Raw genomic sequence first — 23,402 nt, forward strand, 5'->3', positions numbered from 1 at the left:
ATACTGAGGAATTGTTCGTCCTATCTAGCTTTCCCCTTTACATTAATATTTAATTTGTCGCTAGGAAGATTTCCATCCATATGGAAGGAATCGTTCATTGTTCCATTGTTTAAAAAAAGGAAACAAGTCCGATATCTCAAATTATCGTGGTATTGCTAAACTCAGTGCAATTCCTAAACTTTTCGAAAAAATTATTACCTGTCAGTTGCAGCATCATTTGTGGTCTATTTTTTCACCGTGTCAACATGGCTTCACTAGACGTCGCTCTACTTCTACAAATTTACTAGAATTTACATCTTTGATTACTAGAGGCTTCCTGACACATCATCAAACTGATGTGATTTATACCGATTTTTCTAAAGCTTTTGATTCTGTGAACCATAAACTTCTTATTTTTAAATTGTCCCGTTTAGGGTTTCCTCCAAACCTACTTGACTGGATACTTTCCTACCTTTCTAATAGAACTCAAATGGTCTGTTTTAACAATAGAATTTCCAAAATAATTAATGTTACTTCGGAAGTGCCGCAGGGTAGCCACCTGGGTCCTTTACTCGTTGGCTTAATTACACAGGTCAACAAAATTGACTTTATTAAAAGGTGCAGGGCTATGGGCATTAAAATATGTTAATATAGATGTATATAAGCATATCTGCATACTTCGTTTTCGCGTTTAACGGGTGGTATTTGTGCAAACGCGGTTTGAAAAAAATAGCAACATTTAATGTTTTGACTTAAGGTATCTTCGAGGGTCCTTGCCCAACTGTATTAAAACCTATGCCAAAAAATGGCTTAGATGCCCATCTACATAATTGCATTTAAGGTTCCATTATTATTTGAGTCAATCAAAACCTATGAGCCATTTGTTCACCTCTATTCACAACCAACTTGATGCGGTGAACAGTCTTAAAAAAATACAAGGAAAAACACAGGAACACAAAATTAAACTTTGTGAAATTTCCACGAACCATTTCAAGTTTTCCATGATGTTTGGGTGCTCCTGAGTAAAAGTCCCATACAAAATTATTTTCCATCACCTACAGGTTCCGCGGTATAGCTAAGAATACAAAAAACCGATGTTTGCCGACATTTTGAATTACGTGGCCTATATAATTGGACCAACCTTTATTATTTTCGGTAGGACCTACTCTCAATACATCAAGGCATTCCTAAAAAATAGTCCCCATTGTGAACCATTGCCCATGTCTTTGGAATTCGACGCCAAAGTTGAAAATCCCAAAATTGTAGAGATTTTTCTGATGGAAAAACAATTCTGAGGATTAAATCTTGAATGGAAGTAATTTTAACTATTCATTGTATCTATTGTTCATTGTATGCTTTAATTTCGGTTTAAAGCGTTTTCATGAGAACATTTTATTGGATTTCTTATACTAATAAAACCGTTTTTTTTATTTCATTATCTACTCCTAAATGTTGTCAAATTTTAAAAAAGTCAAGGCATCCTACAGAATGGGAGTAAACATTTACATTTCTCTGTGTATGTTCAGTGAACGTATTTTAGTTTCTTAGTTTTAGAGGTTGCCATGACTTATTCAAAATTTGACAACATTTAGGAGTAGATAATGAAATAAAAAAATCGGTTTTATTAGTATAAGAAATCCAATAAAATGTTCTCATGAAAACGCTGTAAACCGAAATTAAAGCATACAATGAACAATAGATACAATTAATAGTTAAAATTACTTCCATTCAAGATTTAATCCTCAGAATTGTTTTTCCATCAGAAAAATCTCTACAATTTTGGGATTTTCAACTTTGACGTCGAATTCCAAAGACATGGGCAATGGTTCACAATGGGGACTATTTTTTAGGAATGCCTTGATGTATTGAGAGTAGGTCCTACCGAAAATAATAAAGGTTGGTCCAATTATATAGGCCACGTAATTCAAAATGTCGGCAAACATCGGTTTTTTGTATTCTTAGCTATACCGCGGAACCTGTAGGTGATGGAAAATAATTTTGTATGGGACTTTTACTCAGGAGCACCCAAATATCATGGAAAACTTGAAATGGTTCGTGGAAATTTTTGGCTGTGTACCTGTGAAATATGTGCCGTAAAATATTTGACAGGAATCTAGAGGCGACTTTTCCCGAATTTTTGAGATAAAACCCACTATTGTACTTCGAAGGGTGGAATTTATAGAATTCTTTCCGTAAGAACGGGAAAAGTAACAAGTATTTTGAAATTCCATTTTACATAAATATCTGACACATTCGTAAAAATTTGCCTTTCCATTTGGTTAGCAGTAGGCGCCGAACATCGAAAATTGTATTTTCAAGGGGTTAGTATGCCTGTTAAAAATCTCCCCCCACAATTTTAAAACTACGCCACTGTTATTTTTAAAAAACCTACTGTGTGAAGTCACGACCAACTCGTTACGTAAGAGTTACTTCAAAATACTTGTTACTTTTTACTTTCTAATGAAAAAAATTCTATAAATTCCATCCTTCGACGTACAATGGTCTTATTTATCTCAAGAAAAGTCACCTCTAGATGCCTGTCAAATATTTTACGCCACATATTTTTCCTTGTATTTTTTTAAGATTGTTCACCGCATCAAGTTGGTTGTGAATAGAGGTGAACAAATTACTTCAATGGCTCATAGGCTTTGACTGACTCAAATTATGATGGAACCTTAAGTGCAATTATGTAGAAGGGCATCTAAGCAATATTTTGGCATAGGTTTTATTACAACTAAGCACAGACCCTCGAAGATATCTTAAATCCAAACAATTAATGTTGCTATTTTTTTCAAACCGCGATTGCACAAATACCACCCGTTAAACGCGAAAACTAAGTATGCAGATATGCTTATATCCGTCTATATTAACACAATTTAATGCCCATAGGGCTGCACCAAAAACACTGTCGGCCTGTGTTATTAATGATCTACCTAATGTTATAAAATCGTTTACCGGATTAATGTATGCAGATGATGTCAAGCTATGTTTGTCCATGTGTTTACCTAGCTCATATAATGACCTTCAATTAGATCTTGACTGTTTGTATACGTGGTGCATGATTAACATGTTAAATTTAAACTATTCTAAATGTAACTTTATTAACTTTTATCGTTGAAATCCATTTCTGTTTTCTTATTCTATTGCAAATAACGCCCTTGAACGAATTTTATCATTTCAGGATCTTGGCGTTTTATTTGAGCATAAACTTAGTTTTAAGGACCATATATCTACTATATCTAATAAAGCCAGAAGTCTTCTTGCATTTATGAAACGTTGGTTAAGGGAGTTCGATGATCCTTACACAACAAAGCTTTTGTATGTTTCTCTGGTTCGTCCGTCTATGGAATATTGCTCTTTTATATGGTCTCCTCAAATTAGCTGTTACCAAAAACAATTCCTTCTATTTGCTCTGAGAGGATTAAACTGGGACACAGGTAGTCGATTGCCCTATTATCTTGCGAGGTTGCGCCTGCTCGACTTACCAACTCTCTACCATCGTAGGAAGTGTCATGGAGTTATGTTCTTACACAAACTTATTAATGGTGATGTCGACTCCCCTTACCTTCTTAGTTCACTTAACTGGAATGTACCAGTTCGCCGTTTCCGTCCGTTGTCCCTGCCAATATGTAGATCTAATTATGTTCTGCAGTATCCTTTTCGTGTTCTGTGTGACGACTATAATTCACTGTGCCACGCCTTACTGTTTGATACCCCTAATGCTACTAATTATAATAAACTTATGTATTTTCTGTCTTCGAATAATTTATAAATTCTTTGTGAGCACGTATTTTAAACTGTCTATTGTTAGATCGTATTTTTTTTATGTCCGCGATTCCGCTTACTTGCCCAAAACGGTTTAGGGCTCCGCGCGTAACAACCTTTGTCTGGTGTCGTAAGGGCCACTTGTTTGTACAGACCATAGTGCATCAAATTAAAATTAAGCATACATTTATCGTTAAGATTTTATCAGAACTTTTTTCCTTAAGGCCTAGTACTCACTTCAATCAAAAAGCCAACGAAACGAAAATTTCTATACAAAAATGACAGCCGAAAAATTTCGTCTTCAAAATTTTGTATGGAGATTTTCATTTCGTAGGCTTTTCGATTAAAGTGAGTACTAGGCCTTACATATGAATAGAGCGACCCGAAATAAGGACGTCTTCATTTGTTGACTTACTGTTTCAAACTGATTTCTTTATTCATATTCAACTGATTTCTTTATTAATATTCAACTCTTACGTAGCTAACATGAAAATCTTATTTTACTCTTATCTGATGACCCATGCAGACATACCCGCTTATCTTTGGGTTTTATAGTGCATATCTGTTATCGCTTATGTGCCTAAGATATTCGACCCTTCTTGGGACATCCCATATTCGGGTTACAATTTATGACCTCATTGTAAAATACGGTTTACACAAATATATCTATTAAACGTGTTCATGTTTGAACAACACCTATCCGTAAAAACAGCAGTATTTTGTCCTGTGCAAACGAATAATAATCCAAAACAACTTTTTGAAAATGGGAATAATATATTTTAACCTTTAACTATTTTTACAGATTTTTTAATTTTTTAATATGTTTATAAAAAAAAGTATTAAAAATTACCTTTAAAACTAGACGTTTTTATACCCGTTACTCGTAGATTAAAAGAGTATAATATATTCGTGCAAAAGTATGTAACGGGGAGAAGGAAGCGTTTCCGACCCTATAAAATATATATATTCTTGATCAGGGTCACTAGCTCCGTCCGTATGAACGCTGAGATCTCGAAAATTACAAAAGCTAGAAGGTTGAGATTTTCCCCACATATTCTTAAGCTTCCTACGCAGCGCAAGTTTATTTCATCCGAGCGCCCCGCCCCCCCTAAAGCCCACAATCGCCCACTAACGATTTTAAAATTTGTCTGGCGCCCACCACACCTTTAAAGATTTCCGAGAATATAAATGCAACACATGCAACATTTTCAAATCGGACTATTCGTTACCCTTTACCCTTTACCTGAGTGACGGGTATTAGATAGTCGGTACACCCACCCAACTATAGCGTTCTTTCTTGTTTTTTATGTTCGTAAGGTGCAACCAGGCAAATAACTTAGGTGTCATACTTGGTAAAAAACAAAAGAAAACGTTATAGTCGGGTGCCCCCACCATCAGATACACGTTACTCAAGTAAAGGGAGTGCGAGGGAGATGGAAATAGAAAAATTTGATCACGCATAACTTTTAAACGAATGGTCCGATTTGAAAAATTTCGATAGGTAAACACAATAAAACTGCATTTTTACTTTTCCGAAATATTTAAATTTTTTAAATTGTATATAAGGGATTGTGGGCGTTAGAGGGGGCGTGGCACCTTCTTGAAACAAACTTGCGCTGCGTAGGAACTCCTACCTAGCTTTTATAGTTTCCGAGATCTCAGCGTTCATACGGACAGACAGACAGACGGACAGACAGACGGATAGAAACACGGACAGACAGACGGACAGACAGACGGACAGACAGACGGACAGACATACGGACAGACATACGGACAGACAGACGGAGAGACAGACATGGCTATATCGACTCGGCTAGTGACCCTGATCAAGAATATATATACTTTATAGGTTCGGAAATGCTTCCTTCTAGCTGTTACATACTTTTGTACGAATACAATATACCCTTTTACTCTACGAGTAACGGGTATAAAAACTCTACTGGACAGACAACATCACAACCCGCACAAGTGAAGCGGCCATAGCACACTTTGAATCTACATTTTTCGAATCTATCCAAAGAAGCGAAGAACTCTGAACATTTGTTTAAGATTTATATAGTTTTCTCAAAAGATTTATTTGGACTTTTTTTTTCAGTGAAAACATAACAGTTATTTTTAAACTTATATTTAAAAGTCTTTGAAGGTAATAGTCTAGAAGAGGGGCCTGTGCCCCAAAAATTGCGAAAAAATTACCCTTTGTGTTTACCGTAATTTATAATAAATTTTGTTTTTTTTTCCAAAACGCGATTTCACAAATTCTAAATTTCGATATTTAACTTAGTACAAAATAATTATAGTGCAGATATTACCTTGGTCTTCAATAAGACTGCTTTTATCCAGTAGCAAAGGAAGACATCCTCGAACTTTCTCAATATACATGTACGTTAATTCTGTGTCCTTAAAAGGATGAAAGCCATTTGCCAATTCACAGCATGTGATTCCGGTAGAATAAATGTCTATTTTTTCTGTGTATCCAGAAAGGTTTTGATTTAAAACTTCTGGTGCTGTCCAATACAACTGTTTGTCATTCCTCACCGTTGATCCATATAATAACTTTTTTTTTTCTCCATGGTTAATAAATGTTTCACAGTGACGAAAATTGGATATAACAGCTTTTTTGGAATTTATAAGAATATGCTTAGCCCTTATAGATCCATGAACATAATTCTCAGAGTGAATATATGTAAGCGCTGATAGAACATCCTTTAAGATAAGTGCTATGATAGTTTCTGGAAATCCTAAAAAAAAATGTAGCGTTAGATTGTATAATTGTGTAATATTAAATTTTTACAAATAATAAATCGATCAATTTCTAGTATAATCAAGATAATCTGGCAGAACCAAACAAAAAATAATGTTCTATCTTCGATGGCTATTCCATTTTGCCATTTAGCAATGGCACTATCTATCAGGATCACCAACCGAGTCGATCTAACCATGTCTGTCCTGTCTGTCCTGTCTGTCCTGTCTGTCCTGTCTGTCCTGTCTGCCTGTCTGTCTGTCATCAAGGGAGGGGCACGCCCCAACGCCCACAATTGCCTTAAAGGAATTTAAAGGTTGTCTGGCGTCCATACTTTTAAAGATTTTGGAAAAGTAACTACCGTAAATACCGTTTTATTGTGTATATCAATACATTTCGAAGTGTAGAAAAATATTTTCAAATCGGACCATTCGTTAAAAAGTTATGCGCGATCAAAGTTGTATATCTCCATCTCCCTCGCACTCTCTTTAGCTGAGTAACGAATATCTGACAGTCGGGGCACCCGACTATAGCGTTCTCTCTTGTTTTTATTACTGCTGGTCTGAAGAACAAAAATGAATGCAGTCATTATTTATTATTATTATTATTATTATTATCCTAGCACAGCAAGTTTACACCTATATTTGTAGCACTAGTCACATTGAATTGGAAAAGCTTATTTGAACAAAAAAGACTTAAAGCTAATACTTATTACTAACAATTTTTCATTATTATTATTATTACGTGGGGATTGATTAATATTTTATGATAATTATTATTTTGACTTTAGTTTAATTTTACGATTTGTTTTTGTTTCTATTTTACTTGAAATGTTCCTTAATTTTAGATTTAAACTGAGTTGCGCTCCTAATCGTTTTATAATTATGTGGTAGACTGTTCCACAAACGGATAGCATTTACGTAAAACTGCCTATTCGAGCATAGCGTATTATATCTCGGGCATATGAAGTTATTAGTTCTAGTTGATGTAGCTGATATAAGTTTGTTATACAAATATGAAGGTTCTTGGGTTATCACAATTTTATGGAAATATATTAGAGTCCTATAGTTAATCCATGAGATCAAGTTCAGGTCCAGAATTTTATTAGTCAAGTGTGATACATGGTCAAGACGGTTCAAATTAAAAACATATCTGATGATAGAGTTTAAGGCTACTACCAGCTTTTGCATATCACGGGTATCGCAGTGTCCAAAAACTTCCACACCATAAAATAGTGTTGGAACAAGAATCACTTTAGCTACTAACAGCCTTATTTGAAATGGTAGGAATGTTTTGGAGTATGTAAGCTGGCGCAATAAGCCGTAGGTTCGACCTGTAGCCTTCGATATGTGTTTACTCCAGCTAAGTGTGTTGCTGAACGTAATACCTAAATTATGTGCGTACTCCTCAAATTGTATCGGCATGTTGTTGATTACTAAGTTTTGAATACTTGTGGTATCGATTGGTCTCTTAGCGATCACTACACACTTGGATTTTTTTGGGTTTATACTCAAGCCATTTTCGCTCGCCCATTTTTCAATTACTTGAAGCATTTTATTACTAGATCTAACACAAACATTTAACTGATTAATTGGACTACTAACATAGATTTGTACATCATCTGCATACAGGTGAACTTCACAATCGGACAAAAGACTAGGTAAATCATTCACGTACATAGAAAACAATAATGGTCCCAGGACAGATCCTTGGGGAACTCCACGAGTAAGTAGGCTGAAGCTAGAAATCTGACTTCCCGCAACAACTGCCTGCATCCTCCCATCAAGATATGATTCTATAAGGCGAAGTGCAGTACTTGAAAAGTTAAAAAGACTCTTTAGTTTTGTAATTAAAATACCGTGGTTTACAGAGTCAAATGCTTTGCTGTGGTCCAGAAGGGTTAAAAAAGTCACATAATTATTGTCAAGTTGTTTACGTATGTCTTCAACGATATTCGTTATTGCACTTACACAGCTTCTCTTTTTTCTGAAACCAGATTGTTTTTCTGATAATAACGAGTTTTTTTCTAGAAAATTTTGAATTTGTAGTGACATTAAATTTTCAAAAACCTTTGCTAAAAATGGTAGGATAGAAATAGGCCTATACTCTTTATTTGCTTTTAGTACTGGAATTATCTTGGCTTTTTTCCATGTTGAAGGAAAAGTGAAGGTCGTAATCGCAGTGTTAAAAATCTTGGTAATATGTGGGAGGAGTAAAGGTAACATAATTTTTAGGAATTTTGGGTTGTCTAAACCTTCAGCACTTGACTTAATTTTGAGAATACCGTCTAAAACATCACCTTGATCGACGCACACAAAGCTAAAATTATTATCACAGTAAGTAGTATTATTCAGGTACTGGTTGAAAGTTGCTTCAGGTACATCGAGCTGAGTAAACGTACGACAGAGTTCCTCGACATCAACATTGTGATCAGCACTTAGCCTACACTTCCCTATTCCTAAGTTGTTTATGTCCTTCCATGTTTTTTTTATTGATGGATTGTTTTCAAATTTCGAATTAAAATGTTCACACTTAGCATCCTTAATCATTTTTGTGACTCGCGATCTTGCCTCCCGGTACTGCATACTGTAATGTTGGGTTCTGTATCGCTTCCATTTAAAATACGCCACATCCCGCAAATAAAGTTGCTTCTTGATTTCATTAGTAAACCAGGGATTTTGTCTAGGCTTGATTATTTTAGACCTGATCGGTACGCATTTGTTAAAAATATACTGTATATTATTATTTAAGACATTTAATTGACACTCGACACTTGGACATTGATATATAGGACACCAATTACAAGCAGTATATTCACGTTGAAGTTCCATGTAATTAATATTCTTATAATCTCTATAACTAAACGATTTCTCAGCATAGTCAAGGGTAATATCACAGGTTAAAAAAATGAGATCATGCTTAGAAAAAGCTGGTGCAGAGATCTGGTCATAATGTAAAATCTTTCTAGTGTCATTAATAAAAAAAAAGGTCAAGTAAAGTATCACAGGAGTTACTAAAGTGTGTTGGCGTAGATTTATTAACAGCGTACAGACCCAACGTCTCAAAGTTATCTATTAAATGGTTTTCGCATAAAATATTGCTGTTAAAATCTCCGGCAAGAATAATGTCTTCGTGTGCAGCAGACAACTCGCTTATAGTCTCCATCAAAGGATCAAAGTCTATTGTGCGATTTGGACGGTATATACAACCAACCAGAACTTTATTTCTCATAAATTTGTTCGATATTTCCAGAAAAATATACTCAATTTCACTGTCTCTTGGTTGTTTACATTTAACCCTACAATTTAGTGTACACTTAACAAATATAGCGACACCACCAGCGTGGCCTACACGGTCAGAACGAAACAAAACATAACCATCACACTCGATCAGCAAATCAGACAAATGAGACGTAAACCAGGTCTCAGATACACATATCACATCAACATTAGATTGAACAAAAAGTAACCTGAACTCATCGATTTTCTTAAACAGGCTCTGTGCATTTATGTGAACAATTTTAAGACCCCTTTTATAATTACTTAGTATTTTTATCATGCTACCAACAGTGGAACCTTCTGTGTTAGCCGTCATTGTTTATATAATAACATTTTAGGGTCGCAAACTCAGCAGTAAAAATTAGTTTAAAGAACAAAAACAAAGCAAATCTTATATACTTAAATCCCCTATCTATCACTAAATTTATGACATTACAAACATAGATACAAGTATATTTAAGAGCGAAAGCTCTCCGAGGCAGCAGGCCCGTAATCAGAGTCCACTGCATGGTTTTCGGCCAGCGAAGAAGAGAGAGGAAGAGCAGCCAGCTTCTTGAGCTCATCTGAGTTATCTATGCACTGTACGCTCTCGCTCCCATTGCATCGGACATGCACGAGACCACGGCGGGTAAAAACGGCGCTTAAGATCTTCATCTTTTTCAGTCGCATTGCCTCTTTAAAAATCAGATAATTATCTCTCTGTAACTGCTCATTGACGTAAACCACCGCATCAGAGTTACAACCCAAAAGCTTTAAGGTCAGTTGTGTTTTTGCTTCACGTCGATATGCCGCGATTACTCTTAGCACCGTGATTTTTTCTCGCACATTTTCCATTTTAACAATAACAACCGGGTCGACATTGGTTTTTTGTGTTTTGCGGGCTCGGAAAATATCCCGCACCCGTGGCGGAGGAGTCATGTGTAGTGCGAAGCAGAGTTGGTGGAACATCGATCGTAAGTTTTCCCCTTCCACGTAGGGGACCCCATGGATGCGTAGGTCGGACGCATTATTGGCAATGTTATGAGCGGCCAGTTTTGCCTCTACGCTTCCCACTCTCTCTCTCATTGCACGCATGTTCGCGACCTCCCGATGCAAGTGTTCAACACGCTCGAATAGCTGATCCCGTTGCGCACGCAGTTCCACTACCTCCCGCTCCAAGTTGGACACCCTAGCGCCTGTTTCTTTGACCTCACCCGCAATAGAATCCAGGCGTTCCGAGAGGCTTTTGAGGATTCGCTTTTCTGCATCTTTCACTAGGCCGGCAATTGTTTCGGTCTGCTCCAGAAAACGGAATTTCATCAGATTCAAAAGCTCTGTTGAAGAGGCATCGGACAGGCGGTCTTGTGCAGCTCCAGTGTCTTTCCGTAGGCGTTTGTTGGATGACGTCGACATGTTTAAAATGTGTGTTTGTTTTGTTTTCAGTGTAGCGGATTCGTTGTATTAGATAAGTATGTTTGTGTGTGCGCAGAAGTTCGATGAAATGGTTTGAAGGCCGCAGACTTTCAAACACACACAACTGCAAAGCGTTGTTTATTTAGTTTCAATTTAGAATTTTAGTTTAAGTTTTGCTTAAAAACTCTATTACGATGCGGTTATATTGTGCGGATAGGTTTATTTTGCTATTGACGCAAAAAAAATATATTTATTTAAGTAGTTGTTCGTGGCTTTAAATGAATCAAAAGCGGACCGATGTAAAACACAGCCGTTCGTTGGTTTGGTTCGAAAATACTATTTCAGAGTACAATACTGAATATATTTGTGCTCAAATATATTGCACACATTTCTTTTCGTATACTGTACTCATGTACTCATGTAAAACAAGAAAGAATACTGTCCTTTGTGAAAGTCAAACTTTAAACTTTTTAGTGCCATTTTAATAACATCCTCTAATTTTTATAGCCGATACTATCGGCTAACATATCGGGGGCAAAGCGATTGCTGGAACACTATTAAAAAAAAGGCGTTTTGCGGTGTTCACTGTACCTGCTCTAAAAATGATCGAATTTCCATTTTGTTTTTACATTTCGCTTAAGAATTAGAAAAACCCACCCCCTGGGAAGCCCTTTTTAATTTTTTATTTTTGAGAATTTTTTTGGAGGTTTTAAAATAAAAAATGCGTTTTTCATCTAAAAAATGTGACTTTCGGCTTAAAAAAAAATATTTAAAGTTAAACAATTTAAAAAAACGCTTCCCAGGGGGCGGGTTATTTTATGAAGAAAAAATGAGCGACAAATTTGAAAACGATCGGTTAAGCCGTTTAGAAATGCCGATGAACACGGAACACGGTGAACGTGGTTTCGAGGAAAACACATTTAGGGCCGTTTTCTCGTCCGTCCTGCTAAGTAAAATTTAGCTAATGGAAGGATAAATTTATTCAGGTGGCAAATCGGTTTTCGTTTTCTCGTCCGTCATTTAAAACTCCAAATAAAAGCGCACTAATTTGAGACTAGGGGGCAGCCCCACAACAGAAGAGTTAACTAATTGTCAAAAATTAATCGAAAAACTATCGAAAAATACCATAAAACAGTCATACAGCTAATTATATAAACAAAATTTCAAACTTATAAAAAATAATAATAAGAAAGAAAGTTTATGGCTTTCGGAAACTTTGCTATTTTATAAAAATCATTTTCTTGAAGATCTTTAATACGCGGGTACTTCATAAATTGTTTTGAGAAAGACGCTATAGCCAAAGAAACTTCCTTAACAACTCGACTGGCTGTGGCCACGCTAACACCACAAGAATCGCCAACAGTTACAAGAAAACTGCCGCTTGCGTTTGCAAGCGAACGCTTTTAACAAATTCTTCATCACATTAGTATATTAACTGTTAACTAATTAAAAAAAGAATCAGCTTAATGTGACAGTCAGAACAAAAGTTATTAATTTTTCCCGAAACATCCCATTTTGTGTAAGTTGAGACACTTTGAGCGTGTAAGTTGAGACACCCGTTTTTCATACAAAAAGGCCTGAGGCCAACAGAGGTCGCTTTCTGCCTAGTACATTTCTTTGATATTAGGGGAAAAGTGAATGTTCAAAGAGCCTTTTGATTTTGATTGTTATTTGGTCTAAGTTGGGAAATGATTTAGGACGAGCTAAAATTGATTAAATTAACATAAATAAATAGTTCCTTATAGTTTGGAGTACTTTTTGTGTGAGTATTATTGACTTTAAAAAGTGTCTCAACCTACAGACCTCTTTTTCAAATTGTCATTTTTTGGCACTTTTCAAAAAAAATTATTTTTTAGTTTTCCCAAGGGAAAAAAAAATTTTTTTTTCCCTTGGGAAAATTAAACAATAATTTTTTTTGCTTTATTTTACAGCTAAAAGACTAAGCTTTCGATCGGTACCTAACACGTGAAGTTTCAAAAGCGAATGTCCAAATGGAAGACTAAAAACAAAAGGTGTCTCAACCTACAGACCTCTCCCCTATAATAATTGTGATTAAGATTTAAAAAATTTGAGGGAATATTTATACCCGTTACTCGTAGAGTAAAAGGGTATATTGTATTCGTGCAAAAGTATGTAACAGCTAGAAGGAAGCGTTTCCGACTCCATAAGGTATATATATTTTTGATCAGGGTCACTAGCCGAGTCGATCTAGCCATGTCCGTCTGTCCGTCTGTATGAACGCTGAGATCTCGGAAACTACAAAAGCTAGAAGGTTGAGATTTCCCACACATATTCTTTGGCTTCCTACGCAGCGCAAGTTTATTTTAGCCGAGCGCCACGCCCCCTCTAACGTCCACAATCCCCCACTAACGATTTTAAAATGGGTCCTGCGCCCACATCTTTTAAGATTTCAGAAAAGTATAAATGCAATTTTGTTGTGTATATTTATACCTATCGAAATGTAGAAGACATTTTTCAAATCGGACCATCATTAAAAAGTTATACGCAATCAAAATTTCTAAATCTATATCCCTCGCACTCCCTTTAGCTGAGTTACGATTATTAGTCGGGACACCAACCCGAGTACAGCGTTCGCACTCCCTTTAGCTGAGTGACGGGTATAAGATAGTCGAGACACGAACCCGACTATAGCGTTCTCTCTCGTCTTTTCTTCTTCTTATTCAATTTTGCAAAAACTAACCCTTAATTTAAGAAATTTTTTTCTGATTTTTAGAAATATTTTTTTTTTAAATCAAGGCGAGCTGCCTTTGGCTTAAAAAGTATGGCGATTTCCTAAAATTCAGCGCGATTTTTTTCTGAGTGCAAGCTCTATTTTGTGTAAAAATCTTGATTTTGTACCACTTTTAGTTTTTAAGATATCGTTAAAAAACTGCCGTATTCGCTCGGGACAAAAATAGAAGTAGATTTCGGGGAAGTTCATTAAACACCAGAATTTAGCGAATTCTGATGGAATATTTGAATGCGTTTTTTTAGAATTTTGTCCAAACATAACGCAATAAAATGGTTTTGGTTTTACTTAAAAATTGTTTGCCGTTTTTTTTTTCAACCATATGCAGTTTAAACCATATTCGCTCGGGACATCTTTTTTTAGCGTTTTTCTTTACCTCTATCCCTCAATTACTGTTTTCTTTGCTTTTAACTTCATAGTTTAACATGTAAATGAAGCATTCAGTACAGAAAAATGTCTCATATTAGCATTTCTATAGGATCCCGAAAGTCGCAAGCGTTTCACCAAGTTGGTCGTGTTTTTTTTCATTCGCTCCCAAATACTTTTCGATTTCACTAATAAAGTTTATCTGCTTATCAAAATATTAATAAAGAAACAAGATATTATCGTCGTTTTGATAACATTTCAAACATAGACTGTGGCAAAACCAATGCTTTACATAGCTCCGCGTTGCTGCCGCTTGTGTTCTGTTGTTGTTTACATTTAACTAATGCACATGGGGCCAGCGAGCCGATTTTTCGACGAAAATTCAAATTTTTCATAGAAAGTAAACCTTTTTTAATAATAAAATTTGAATAGTATATACTTTGACTAAAATGAATCAAAAGATTTTAATTGTTTTGATGCATCACTGAAATTTTGGCAGCCCTTCAACGTCAGCTGTTTGATTGCATGCGTGCGAAACTAAAAAGCGCGGGAAGGATTTTGTTTACTTACGAGCGTGCCAAAATGGTTGTGGTTTAAAATTACTGAAGTACTAAAATTATGGAAAAGAAAGCCAAAGGTATGTAGAATATTTGTATTAAAAAAATGTTTGTTCATGTTTAATAATGTGATCTTTGTGTGCGTTTATTGATGTTGTCCATATATACACTGCATGAATCAACAGTTTTCGAGACATTTTATGTTTCGAAACATTTTTACAGTAACATTCAAATGATTCGAAACATCTACAACAGTGTGATACTGATGATTCGGTCTCCAAACGTGACTTATAAACAAAAGCTGTAATAGATCATTTTGTATTAGCAGGTTTGGAAATTAAATGAAAATATGTTCTATATTGGCTTCAACGCCAGCATAGTTGGTATTAGGTACTGTTTCATCATTCCCTTACAGATTTTTGTTGTTGTTTCCTTTTTATCCTGGTCGCTGAATTTTATCATTTTATTTGTTGGAGGAAACAAAAAATGGTCCAACTTGTGAAATTTTTTAATGTATGGAGAGACCACATTGTCCAAAGCGTGCTTCAAAAATGTTTTGATTTTTTCAGCGATTTCTGTAGTTATTGCGTTGTCGCTACAAGATTTTTTTAGTTTACCAATATATGGTATTACGAAGAGAGTAGGGTATAATTCTTCCTTAAAAAACCTTAGAAGTTTCTTCAAAGGGCGTTAAAACTTTAACTATTGAGCTCAGATCCCTCAAGTTAAGGTCCATAATCCTCTCAAATTCATTTTTCCGGACTAATAGTAGCTCTAGTTCAGGGTGGATCTTGAACGCTTTTTCAATTATGTTGTTCAATAGGTGGTTCATACAGAATAAATGATCATACCCTCTAAAAGCTGCTACCATATTAGATCCTCGATCGGTGACTATAATAGTTTTTTTCTATAGCAAGGTTTAACTTCTTAAGACAGGACGCTACTTTACTGCGTACTCTCGAGCCTAGGAGTTAATATATAAGATAAATAATTTCTTACTAATTTTTACCTGTGCAGGATTCTCCGTCCATTGATATCATTGTTAACAGCCGGTTTACTAATTTGTCTTCACAAATGTAGTGAGTTGTAATGCCGAGGTATGACCTTTTGAGGAACATGTCCGTCCATATATCGCATGTTATTGAAAATCCGTTTTCATTAATGTTCGTGAATTCTAGTTTTATCTTCGATAATTCTGCTTCCTAAAGGTCTTTGATATTTCTTGAGATCGTTGTGGGATGAGGCATGCATGATTTAATGTTGATATTTGAACCGTGCCGCGCTCCGATGTCAACGAAAATTTCTGCCAGGTTCATCAGCCCTTCGTCAGCAACCATGTTAAAGGACCTGCAGGGTCCATTTTGTCATAGCTTTGGTAATTTTTGATTTTGTTTCCGCGTCTAAAGAAGTGGCTGCAGGTACATCAGAGGAGGGTTTTCTTAGCTTGTAGCACTTATGTCTCACAAGATTTGATGTATTCCCGAAATACTTCATGCAAGATAGGCAAGTGCGACACGCAACTAATCCACTGACCTCTTGCTTGTTATCGTCTAAAATTTTTCCGAAAACCTGCCAAACCTTACTGCGACCATTCTTCTCGCTAAACGTAAATTTCCCTAAAACAACTTTTAATATAGCATGGCTTTTTTCTTAAATTGTTTGGAGGGCCTAGTTATGCATAATTACCATGGTGACTCTTTTATTAAATTTCAAAATATCCTCACAGAATTGCTTGAGCCACTTGGCAAATCAACGTCCATTTAGGAAAGCACTTTTAGGGCCGGTTTCTCGAGTGCCGGCTAACATTTCTCGAACAGATAAAGTCCCTGCTAAGGCATTTTGGCTTTCTCGAGCATAAATGTGAGAGCTAACTTTGACAGGGACTCGGAATCCCTGTTAAGCGTTTTCGACTCGATAGAATGACAGCTGATTTCCCAAAGCCAACTATGAAGAAGAAACGAAATCACAACTGACTTTTCCTTTAAATTATACCCAAACAGCTGATGAAATAATCGAAGCATGCCATTTTTTGCGCTTCACAGCACAATTCTGTGCGTTAACAGCACTCTGTAATTGTTTCTCGTTCAGATAAATTAAAGCAGTCGAGAAAGCGGATTTGCTTTTACGAACAGTTTATCTGGTATTTAAGTTTTTCGAACAGATAGCTATCAGGGACTTTGACAGGGACTCGAGAAACCGGCCCTTAGACAAACAAAATAAACTGATATACTGTTAAAGCTAGGCCTCCCCAATGTTTCGAAACACCTTAGAATGTTTCGAATCATTTCCAGATGATTCGAAACATATATACAGTTGACATAAGGGATTCGTATGTTTCGAAATATTTAAGCACACTGTTGATTCATGCAGGGCTTACCAATTTCGGTGGAATAATTGGTAAAAAAAGGAGAGCAAAACATCAACTAAATTGTTGAAATCTATGCCACCTTGATTAGAAAAACTTTTTGATCGAAAGCAACAGGGCGTATGGGTGATAAACTTTGAAGCCAATTCGCAGACCCTAAAACACGATTTTTTTCAAAATTTTCATTTGGTATACTTTAAATACCACAATGAGCACCGTATAGGCGGGTGAGAGTAGGACCTTAAAAATTTCCATACAAATGTGGACCGCCCTAATGCTAATGTAAGCATTTTGTCACGATAGAAAATAATATGGGCGTGGCTCAGGCCAAGTGTGCTTGCTCTTCTACTATTTTGTGCTCGGGGGTATGAGGTTCAAATTCCGCTCACGACATAACATTTTTTTTTAGTAGTTGTATTAACAACTTTTTTAATACAGTATTTTTTTTAAATTGTTATGGAAGTGTTAGAGATACATCATAAAAACTTTTTACTCACTCTGCCTTCGTTGGGTTTTGAACCCGGGTCCTCCCGCATTAGAGCCAGACGCCTTACCAATTGCGCTATCGCACCATGTTACGCGGGAGTGCATAAGTTCAATTTAAATGGGAAGTTAACATGTTCGCGAACTTTTAAAACTTTCTACAACTTAAAATATAACATTTTCCTAATGATAATTTTATTTAAAATAATTTAATTTAAATCTCTTTTTTTAATATTTTGAATAGGTAAAATTAATATGAAATCTTTTTAATTTCAATACGGGTTTTTTTAATTCTGAAAATATTAACAAATATATATAAAACTTTTTCAAATAAATAAATCCTTCATGGATTTAAATATTTTAATATTAAACTAGGCATTTTAATATGTTTCCTATTTAATACAATGTTTTTGTATTAAATTTAAATACCAAATATGAGATTTTGGATTCAATAGGAGGATATTTAAATTTACTATTCCTTTTTTTTATCAGTGTAGACACAATGTGTGTATAAGTTTCTACTTGAAAGTCGATAATGTGCTTAAATACAAATAAAATTATTCATTTCCTTTCAGCCAATGCAAAATTGGAAGAGTTTAAAATTAATAATTATCAATCAAATGTGGAATCGGATAATAATAAATTACTTCGCTACTTTTGCATGGGATGTCAATATTTTCGTGTGTGTACAAATGTTTTCGTTTCATTCAAAACATAAAATTGAAAAAAAAACAAATTGCAATTTACAAACATGTGTACATTTGTGCGCAAATTAAAATTGCACTGATAACATTGTAACTGATAGAAGGTATACAAATTCACTACTTTTACATAGATCACATTCAATTATTATATAGCCCTGCCAGTAGCCTTCTGATTTTCTTTCTTGAAGGATCTTCCACAAAGATTGTTTACACAAAGGTTTTCAAAAAACGCGCAAATAAAACCAAATTTCCTAACTCCAAACTAATTTTAAGCGAACGAAGTCGCTCCGGGTATACCTAGTAAAGTATACATATTCTTGATCAGCATCACTAGACGAGTCGATCTAGCCATGTCCGTCTGTCTGTCTTTTTTTACGCAAACTAGTCTTAAGGTATCGGAATGAAACTTTCCCAAAAGTCTTATTTCTATTGCCGGTAGTATATAAGTCGGAACCGGCCGGATGGGACAACTATATCTTTTAGCTCCCATAGGAAAGATCGGGAAAAAAAATTAAAAAAAATTCTAGCTTTGGTGTTTTTTGAAATATTAGCATCTTCTCTTGGGAATGATATTTTTTAAATACTTATGAATTTCGAATAAAATTTAGAAAAAATCGGGACACTGTATCATATAGCTGCTATAGAAACGGTCGGAAAATTAAATGCAAATTAATAGAAAAAAAATTATTGCTTCGTTGGTTTTTATTGTATTCTCTTCTACTCTGGGATATGACTCTTTTTTTAATATTTACGAAATATTAAATAAATATTAATAAAAAATTCTTAATTTAAAATTTAAAAATTTTTTTAAATATTTTTCTGAAAGATATAAAAATATCCCACAAAGTTGCAGACCAAATATTAAAATAAATCAAACGAGTCTCAATTGATGCATAACTTAAAAAACGCTTTAACGCTTTGTTTGAAGAGACAGTTTTTTATTAATAGCCTCCGTTTATGGATTAATTAAAATTATAGAATTTATAAAAGCACAACAAAATCAGAAATAAGTAATATAAGGTAAAAATCATAAAAACGTAGGTAAAAAGAAACAAATAAAATAATCAAAATAAAAATAACAAAAGTAATCCATATAGTAAAGGAGAGTGGGGCAATTTCGTCAGAGTGGGGCAATTATGTCACCTGCAATATTAAGGAATCCATAAGTCGTAAAAATGTATAATTTTTTGTTTTAGTCCTTTAAGACGGCATGACACAACCAATGCATTTTTTTTTTTGCACAGAAGGTCAAGATAATTAAGCTATAATAATAAATGTGTTTTAATAGTTCAAAAGCTACTATTATTCTTGACGAAATTTTTTCTGTATGCCACAATTGAAAAGGGATAAGATACAGTTTTTTTATATGATACACAGTGCTATAATGTGCATTTCTGTGTTAATGATTTTTAACTTCGCGCCTAGTTTCGGCAGAAAAATAATTATTTCTAAAAAAGTACTGTGTGGGGAAATTTCGCCACCCTATGCTTAGGGTAAATTCGCACCTATTTTAAATACATATTTTTTTATTTGACGACCTGGCTAACGAACAGACTACCAGCAGCAGCAACAAATATAGGACGTCAACAAAAATGGCACGCTTGATCAGTGTAGCATATTTACAGGCGTTAAACTCCCTACATTTTTCAGGTGACGAAATTGCCCCACTCTCCCCTATATAAAAATTAAATGTTTAATAGTTCTGTAATTTAATGATTTTGAAAATTGTTAGCCATGGTAAAAGAAATGAGCTTTCACATAAAACAGGACCAAAAATAATCTTTGATTTAGGCATGTCATTTGGGTAAGACTGATCTGACGGACTTAATGTTGAATAGGTGGTTTGAAAAAACTGTGCAAAAATATCGGCTGTGACCTGATCAGTTTTTGCTGCGGAATTTTAAAATTTAAGTGTTGATGGATAACTTGAAGATTTAGGCTTTGAGTTTACAAAATAATAAAAACTGTTTTGGATCCAGTGTAAACTGTGTCTTGCAACGAGCTAAATAGTTCTTATAACACTTGGCGTTAAGCACGGTAAAATCAGACCGAGCAATTAAGTATCCAGAAAAGGCAGCTTGTGATCCGGAAGCACTAAACATTTTGTAGAGCCTAAACTTCACATTTTTAAGTCGTGACAACTCTTGGCTAAACCAGAAGTAGACGGACAGCCATGGAAACTGTGCATACCCAAAAACGAGAGAGAACGCGTGCTCAAGGAAAGTCACCAACCGCAAGGCACTTGGGTACAGAAAAGCCAAGCTTACAGTAATGATCATGATATCAAGCGGTACGTTGGACAGTGTGACACCTGTCAACGATACAAGGTATCAAAGCAGCAAGCAGCTGGGAAGATGTTCACAACACCATTTCTCAATGGCAGTCGACAACTTTGCAGCTAAAATATCTCCAAAATTCGACGGACCGTTCATAGTTACAGAGTTTACATCCAACGTAATAGCTACTCGCCCTTATTATAAATGAAAATCGCCCAGGACAGACAACTATATCGTAGCTGACATAGAAACGACCAAACTTTGCTGTTCTTTGAGATAAATGCACATAACTTTAGAAAAAGCTATTATTTACGTTTAAAAAACAAATATAACATGAAAGGAAGCTACCTTCGGCCAGCCGAAGCTTATATACCCTTGCAGATAAAGTAATGCTCACACGGTGCAGTTCCAGGGATTCCAGATTAAGCGTTTCTATTTTTAAATTTTGTTTTTAAAGAGTCAAGAATTAAAACGCCTACTTCCTACAAAGTAACAATGAATTTTCTTATATATCTTTGAATATTCCTATGGGAGCCTTAAGATATAGTGGTCCGATTCGGCTCGCTCCGACATATGTACTACCTGCTATAGAAAGAAGACTTTCGGGAAAGTTTCATCGCGATATCTTTAAAACTGAGAGACTAGTTCGCATAGAAACGGACAGACGGGCAGACGGACCGACGGACAGACGGACAGACGGACATGGCTAGATGGACTCGGGTATTGATGCTGATCAAGAATATATATACTTTACGTGGTCGGAAACGTCTCCTTCACTGCGTTGCAAACATCTGACTGAAATTATAATACCCTCTACAAGGGTATACAAATTTCGTACAAATTGTACTGCTCTATACTTAAGTTTTCACATAAAGGGCAGAGGAAAGAATGACTTCACATTTTGTAGGACTTTTTGTTCAAGTTGTAGCGGAACTTTCGTTTTAAAGCCGCTAATGTCCACTTTAGTTAGGCAATGACAAAACTAAGAATTTATGCTCTATATTGATATTTAAATATCCAGAAAAGCCCTTCCTTTTTAAGCCAGCAAGAGTTGTTAAATTTGAGGTTAAGGTCTGAAATATCAAATTACAGAGAAAGCTGCAATAAGTGGCGATTCTGACAATATAAATTTTTACAACAATTAATTAATCTACAAATACCAAATGGTTTTACAAGTGGACTTCGCTGGAATAAATTTGTTGCCCCATTTGAAATTTAGTTTTCTTACAAAAATTTACGTGTTAGACTTCTCCCTTTAATACTCATTTATAAATTTAACAGCCCGAAAATTAAATTTCGAAAGCTGACTTATCAGCTCCTACCTAAACAGAAGCGACATCTATCGGAATTGTTAGTTGGTCTTCTGTCAATACATACGCAAACAACATTTTTTTGGTATGCTTAACAGAATTTGTATTTTTTTCAGATCTCGCTTGCCATTTCTTTATTGGAAATTTATAAGACAAATGCAAGAGGTTCTCAAAAAATCGTATTCAAAAAATACCATAATGTAAATTCTTAGTAACAATTTTCGTGTTAATCATCCGATCAATATCATTAAAATCTTTACTGGTGAAACCACACAAATATAATTTTTGCGTTTTGAATCGCCCTATTGTTCAACCTCTAGATCCAAAAGAACCTTTTAGCAATGTTAAGTGTTCAATCCCAGCCATTACTCTATCTTTTTCTGCTTATGATATAATTGTGGTTTCCTTGACGAAGGCAACATTGAGCGGTTGGCCAAACCTTGTTGACGATGGTCTTGTATTTTGCAAAAGTATCTTTCTCTTGTACACAAGTCTTAATAGTACAATTGATGTTATCAATATTGAGAAATCTTTACATTCAGGACATTCGCTACAAACCCCGATTTTGATATAAGTGTAAGATTCTCATTATCGCATTCTGGGTTGTTGATATTCGCTTGGAGTATTCGTATACATCCGGAGCATTCAACAATTCCAAGACGGATGGTATAATGGATCGCCTAGAAGCGACCAACTCGCACCCCGCAATAAGCCTCTGGATAAGAAACCTGCTTTGCTGCAGGCGGGTACAATTAGCGTGGTGCACTTCCATGCTTTCATGTTAAAGGGGGCAAACAAAGGCACACCACAAGGTGGGGTCCTTTCGCCCCACACAACTACCAGTGTAACCTGCACTATTTACAGCGTCGAAGCAAGCGTAGCCTGTACCTCTACATACTCCATGGCGACTAGCATCTGCTCAACCTCGCCTAAGACGTCACCGGGAAATAAAGCAACTCCAGCCAAATGCCCCTTCCAAGCTCAGACCCATTTACTTAACCTCACTCTTCCACTCCCCACTGCAGCGGACTTAGTTGACAATCGCTTTACGAAATTGGCTGCAGAAGCGGAGAGAATGGAGCTTGGCCTGCCCGATGATGACCTCCTATTGCCATCGATGGTCCGGGACAGCCTCCGAAATCCAACAAGCCGACGACCTCTAATTGCCTTCCTTGCAGCTGTGAGAGAATTAACAACGCTGAACTTCCGATTCTGGCATTATCAACTGAAAGAGGACAATCCCTACCGGATAGTTCTTAATGCGGTTATTCCACGACATTGTTCGGCTCATTCATTAGAAAGTTTCTAATAGAAACATTTTTTCTCAGCCTATACGATTTTACGTAGGTGCGAGCAGGACAGTACTCAACCGAACAAAAAGTCGTCAAAATTTTGCCGAAGGTGATATTATAGCTGACTGCGGTAACAAAATCATGCC

The 23,402-nt window shown here is 35.6% G+C and overlaps 2 protein-coding genes across 7 annotated transcripts in view; one reads left to right on the top strand and one right to left on the bottom strand.

Annotated features, from left to right (window-relative positions):
- Stlk (Ste20-like kinase) overlaps positions 1-23,402 on the bottom strand; it is a 265,199-nt gene that overhangs the window by 205,007 nt on the left and 36,790 nt on the right. For all 3 annotated transcript variants that reach the window (XM_070213266.1, XM_070213268.1, XM_070213267.1), the window contains one exon: positions 6,054-6,482. In XM_070213266.1, the coding sequence (XP_070069367.1) occupies positions 6,054-6,482 (429 nt within the window). The remainder of the gene's footprint in view (positions 1-6,053; positions 6,483-23,402) is intronic.
- The window catches only part of LOC138912436 (uncharacterized), a 61,823-nt gene continuing 52,759 nt past the window's right edge, over positions 14,339-23,402 (top strand). Inside the window, exons 1-2 of one of the 4 annotated variants that reach the window (XM_070213272.1) lie at positions 14,339-14,410; positions 14,769-14,906. The gene's annotated coding sequence lies outside the window, so the exon portion shown is untranslated. Of the gene's footprint in view, positions 14,907-23,402 lie in introns of all 4 variants that reach the window. The other 3 variants (XM_070213271.1, XM_070213270.1, XM_070213269.1) reach the window with 3 other exon arrangements.

The sequence above is a fragment of the Drosophila takahashii genome, chromosome 2R, assembly GCF_030179915.1.
Source record: "Drosophila takahashii strain IR98-3 E-12201 chromosome 2R, DtakHiC1v2, whole genome shotgun sequence".
NCBI classification, from domain to species: Eukaryota; Metazoa; Arthropoda; class Insecta; order Diptera; family Drosophilidae; genus Drosophila; species Drosophila takahashii.